The sequence below is a fragment of the Culex pipiens genome, chromosome 2 (assembly GCF_016801865.2).
Source record: "Culex pipiens pallens isolate TS chromosome 2, TS_CPP_V2, whole genome shotgun sequence".
NCBI classification, from domain to species: domain Eukaryota; kingdom Metazoa; phylum Arthropoda; class Insecta; order Diptera; family Culicidae; genus Culex; species Culex pipiens.
The window spans coordinates 119323585-119329584 of NC_068938.1; the positions used below are offsets into that span (position 1 = coordinate 119323585).

The 6000-nt window shown below is 37.9% G+C and overlaps 1 protein-coding gene across 1 annotated transcript in view; it reads right to left on the reverse strand.

The window, feature by feature from the left end:
* The window catches only part of LOC120423149 (uncharacterized), a 70125-nt gene extending 67910 nt beyond the window's left edge, over nucleotides 1–2215 (reverse strand). The window contains exon 1 of the mRNA XM_039586830.2: nucleotides 988–2215. Coding sequence (XP_039442764.1) covers nucleotides 988–989 — 2 coding nt within the window. The 5' untranslated portion in view covers nucleotides 990–2215. The remainder of the gene's footprint in view (nucleotides 1–987) is intronic.
* Nucleotides 2216–6000: the final 3785 nt, after the last annotated feature.

Consider the following 6000-nt stretch of genomic DNA (forward strand, 5'->3'; position numbering starts at 1 on the left):
ACTAAACCAATCCTTACCAAACTTTGAGGAGTTGTTTAGGACCCCAAAAGGAACTAAAAAGTTGCTGTGCTCATTAGATTTGGACAAATTTATTTTTTTCCATACAACCATATTACACCCTACTGGAACATATTACCAAACAAAAAACATGAAATTTTGATAGCGAAATTTTGTTTTAAAAGGTTGAATTTATACGTTTATCAAAATAAAATACAAATATTTCTTATTAAACAAAAATAACTATTCATTCTTAATCCATGTCGTAAAATGTTAACACTGTTGTTAATTTATTTATTTCTAAGTTTGTACGTTATAAGCTGAATTATTTTGCCGACGGTAATCTGTTGTGCATTTTCAGTATGATTCTCCTGCTTTTTTTATGCATATAAAACAGCAATTTAAGTTTATCATCAAGATATTACAAGATTTTTCCCAAGAACATGTTTCCTAACCGTTCCTAGTCCCCTTGAATTGCTCATCAAATCCGGAAGGACAAATTTAACAAACAAAACCACCCTTTCCAGCCCACTGTGGTTTCTATTTCCCTCCCCGAACCAACCATTCTTCGGTTCGTTCTATTGTGAAAGAATTTACACCGCTCGATAAATTTACCCTCTCTTTCTCTTCGTGCTTTAATTCAAATTTCATCGAGGGTATTAATTACTTTCGCCGCCGCCGTCGTCGTCGCCTGCTTTGGTACCTATACTGCTGGTGTTGGTATCCTTGTTGCGATAACACACATCGCTCGCTAGGCAAAAAACCAAAGCAAGCCCGGTCTGACAGGCAGGGAACGTCTGTATTTTCAATGTAATGAAACGTAGCGCGGGGACAGACTTTCTTTCGACTCACACGTTTCATTCTCTAGGATTATTTACCACACTTTCAATAAAGAACGTTTTCATAGAAATATTGCAGAAAAGAGGGCTTCACGCGGATGAGTACGCACTCGAAGCAATAAGTGTGTGTGTGTGTTTGAGAGATACTTACATCGTATTTATTTGGCCTCATTGTACCTTTTTATTTTTTATTAATAAAATGTCACATTCGTTAATGCTACTAAACTGATAGCCACCGATCCAGATTGCGGGAGTTGTTTCCGAGCAAATTGATACACACATATAAAAATCTTTTATAAACACCACTTCAAATATAATAGATAGAAATTGATTGCGAAAGAATTTGAGGCTTTTTTTCGAAATGCGCCAGCAGCTCTTTTTTCCTTTCTTCTGGGTTGATTTTTTCTTCTGTTATCGCAATTTTCCTACTGGCACTTCAACTCTATATAATGCAGCAGACCGCGGCGCATGACAAAGTTGATTAATTGATTCCTGCGCGAGATTGTTCTTTATTCACTCTGCTAGCATTGATTCATCAGCATCATCGCCCTGGATGTGCTGAGTGCTCCAAGGACTCAAATCTTAGATGACTTTGTCGGTTATACAACCGATTTGTAAATATTTTTCTTCCTAAACAAAATTGTTTTCACTTTACACTGAACTTGGATTGTTAACTCTTCAAGTCGTCGAACTTTTATTTTCCTATTTTTTTTTCTCCTTTTATTTTAGCTTCACTCTGCCATCAGCATCGGTCACTAAAAACAGTTGCTTGTGTTTTTCACCTAGAAACTCATCATCGTCTGTACACATTATATCTGCTTATCATTCACTTGATTAGATTTCCAATATTTTCCTCGTGTGCTGAATAAGGATCCACTTTGCCACAATTGCTCTTGGGATAATTGTAAAGCGACACGCAATTATTTCCGTAGCGATCGAATCTTCATATTCACATGTGTGGGCCAAGATAAACCCGCCAGAGAGACAGCAGGAAATTAAACCTTTACGCGCTCACGTGTACACACTTAAAGCCCGCAGTTTGAAACTTAAAAATAAATCGTTATCAGATTTAGATGGTTGATTATTTCGCCCGATTAACGAACGAGGCGCGAACCATCACCACCACCGTCGCCGCAACTCTCAAAACTCTTCCAAACACGGATTCCGCGTGCCACCCCTTCTACAACAACCTCACAAAGGTGTAATCAGCAGATCGTACGAGAGTGGCCCAATTACGGTCCTTCACGGTCGGTCCCGTAACGCCTATCCTTACTGGCGGCGGGTGTTTCGAACTGTCCACAAGAATCCTCACCCGCACCACACACCGGATTACTTTTTTCTAGCGCCGAACGAACGAAGCAGAGATGTTCACCCTACGAGGCGTAAAACACTACTAAACGCTTGCCAGCAGCAGATACGATGCTCGACGTCGCAGTTGTTGCTGTTGTTTTACGATAGGTGTACGGTCAAACGCGCGATGCCAGTATCCGACGGATTGACTGTGCTTGTGACGGTCGCGCGACAAATCCGGAGTCGCACGTGGATGTTGCGTGACACGCTAGGAAGACACGGTGACATTCCCAAGGGATGAACGACGGAAATCTACGGCATTCCAAAATAGTCTCTACAGCAATGACGCGTCTCTCGGAGTAAACCGGATCTCGCCAATCGTTCTGGCGCAATTCAATTTCCCTGTCCCTGTGATGCTGTTGCTGCTGCGTTGCTTGCTTTCGCTCACCATAGATAAGGGTTTTCCCGCGTGCATCCTGTTTATTCATCGTCGTAATTGCGTTGCCATATGGTTTTTGAGTGTTGAAATATGTTGCATGGTTAATTTGCATACGCTTAGCACATGTCAGGATTATATTTGAACGGTAGTCGCTAATTAGGGAGACAAGTATAATTCCTAAATATTTTCACCCCCCCTCAAAAAAGCAAAATACAGCATGTTTCAGGATAAACGTTGTATTGTAGTGTATAACACATGGAAATCGGTTGAGCTGACTACCAAACATGTCCGTGCGACAAATTGGTGTTGCGAGTTCATATTTTTAAAACTGTGCTTCATTTACGTTCAACTTCCGCGCCGATAATCACGTGTTTCGCGAGGAAAACATTGGCATGGAGCAATCTATTATTTTGCAGATATTTTTCCGTGTAGAAGTGTTCTATTGTAAAATTTCTACTTGAAAATGATTTTATTTACAGGCGCATCGTGGTAATTGTCCCCCATTTTTGCACATTTGTTTTAATTTTGTGATATAAGTTGTAATTCATTCGTGTACTATTCTATGTTGATGGTTGATATGATATTAGATACCAATATCGAAACTTCGGGCATACGAACAAATTGCGTTTTACCTACTGTGATTGGTCGCTAGCATTTTCCTGTATGTAATTATCTGTTGCTTAATCGGCGAATTCGGACAGCTGTCATAGCTTTCGCTTTCTATTTGTTATTATTCTTATATTTAAATATTCTAATTAGAAACCTACAAATATCAAATCAGATGGAAAAAATTGTATTATTTCGTAATTCCACGCTAAACAAGCAGGATTCAAATCACAAATCCGATTTGACTCAAAAAATTTTGCGATTACATAAAGTTTTCTTCAATTACATTTTGCTGGAGATGGCGCTGAAATATGGTAGATTAGGAAGACTTGATCCTTAGCCTGTTTGTAATTAGCGTTTAGTTTAAAAAATATGCTTGTTTAAACATTTAAATTCACGATAAATGTGTACGGAACATGTAGTGACCAGTACAAAACAAATGAATAACTTTACACACATTGTATCATCAGCTGTACAACCAATATTTCAAGAGATTATTTTTCTTCACTTTTATTTGTGTAAACAAAAAATAACAGAAAGTCAATGAAAATGTTCAATTTAATGCATGCTTCATTTGGTAAACTAAGCAATAAGCATCTAAGAAACCATTCCACGATTTATTCTCACAATTTTAAAGGCAATCGAACCACCCTGATTTTGAATAAAAATATTTTGTAGTTAGCTACTGGACTGCCGTTTTACGGCGATATGATGTATACGCCATTTTGGACATTTTCAATTTTATTGTATAGTCTGATAAAGAATCTTAAAAGCTACCTCCTGACGAAAGAATTTTTCAAAAAACTGCTCTGGGGCCCATTTTATTAAGCAAACAAACTATGATGTATACGCCAATTTTACTCATCATGATGTATGTATACATTGAGAATTGATAGAAGTCAAATTCAATACTGTTTGAATGTTGATTTGAGGTTTTGGGACCAAATCAAGACTGGGCAATATTTTATTACATTATTTCGATTTAATTCTTAAGGGGACGTCCATTAGGCATCATCCATAAAGTACGTCACGTTCTGAGGGAAGAGGGGGGTTTTGAGCAAGCGTGACGTTGCGTGTTAAAAGCATAGGGAAATCGTGACAAAGGGGGGTGGAGTAAATTTTGGCTGATTTTAATGTGACGTACTTAATGGATGACACCTTATCCACATCCACGTAGACACTTTTTTGAAAATTCTAGACCCACCCACCTCCCTTGCGGACAATTGTTCATGCAAAAAATGTGTTTATGGAGCGTAGACAATCGCTAAGGGAGCGTTCTTTTATTACGTAACGCAAAAAATCGGATTTTTAGACCCCGCCCTCGTAACAAAATTTCCATACAAATTTTAAAAAAATTGTATGAAGCGTAACACGGCCTCCGACCCCCCTCCCCCCCAACTGCGTTACGTAATAAAAGAACGCTCCCTAATACCCTCCCCCCCTTAAAGTATCCACGTGGACAATGCATTACGGGATCCGCTCAGCTATCAAAATAGCTGGCACAAAAAATAAAGCCAGCTTTGATCGAGCAATGTATACATACATCATTGGGCAGGAAAAGTAGTGATTTTTTATTGCTATTTTTTCGGCTAAATGATGTTTGTGGTTTAAAATCGTAGAGAATAGGAAAAACAAGAAATTTTGTAGGGGCCACATTTTTATTGCACTTTTTAACAGTTTTTACAGAGCAGATCTTAAATTAGTCATTTTAAATTGAAAAAATGAACAAAAACAGAATATCGTGTCTTCAGCTAAATCACCTCAATGGCGTATACATCATATCGCCGTAAAACGGCAGTGGATTCCTCAAGCATTAAAGGTGATTAATTGATGCAATTTTGCTTATTTTTGTGTATATTTGTCATCTCTACATAGTAAACGTGTGAAATGTGTGACACTCAAAAAATCAATAGTTTATTTTCAAATTAAGTAAATTTTCAACCAGATTCCACGGACAAACTGAAGGGTTTAAAGTTATTTAACATATGTGTTGAGTGGCAATTCAAACATGTAATTTTGTAATAACAAAGCTCTGATATGTTAGCAAGGTACTTTAAATACCTTCTTTATATACCAACTAATATTTAATATAATATTCAAAAAGCAGTTTACATTAAATCCAGAAAATCCTGCATAATAGAATCATCATTAACAACCAATCAGCAAATCATGTCAAGTTTCAGTTGAATGTAGATTAGGCTTCCTCCGGGCTACCCCCGAAAATCAAAAATTGGCCCATCACTAGACTAAATTCCGAATTTGAGCTCATTCTGACCGATGGAACCGCTCCCTGTAATCGCTTGAAGTTTGTGTGTGAAAAATCGTCAAAATGAATGGAGAAAAGCAACTGTTTTACTTTTTTACCTGTGGAGGGCGCCATAGTTATTCGATAAGCTTCCGAAAATGAAAATTTTTGGGCTGCCGGCTTTAAGGGGCTACATAGAAGCAATTATGTTTTCAATCACGTGCTTGCTCACTAGGGTGACAAGAAAAAAATCTTACGAAGGGTTGGTTCGATTCTTTGGGTAAAAATAAGTAACTGTGCAAATTTTGAGCCAAATCGTTTAAGGTTAGTTAGTTTTTATCATTGAAGTTTGTAGGGGAAAAACCGCAAAAGATTGCAAGGGGGGAATGCAAATAATTCAAAATTCCACCAAAAGGTGGCGTTAAATTTTCATGCAGATTCTGTATCACAATCATGCGACCGCCGGTTGGGTGTATGAAAACCAACTTTAACGATCTATAGCGACCCTTAAACCTTAACCGATTTCGCTCAAAATGTTCACAGTTACTTATATTTGCCTAAGGAATCGATTCGGGGGTTATCCC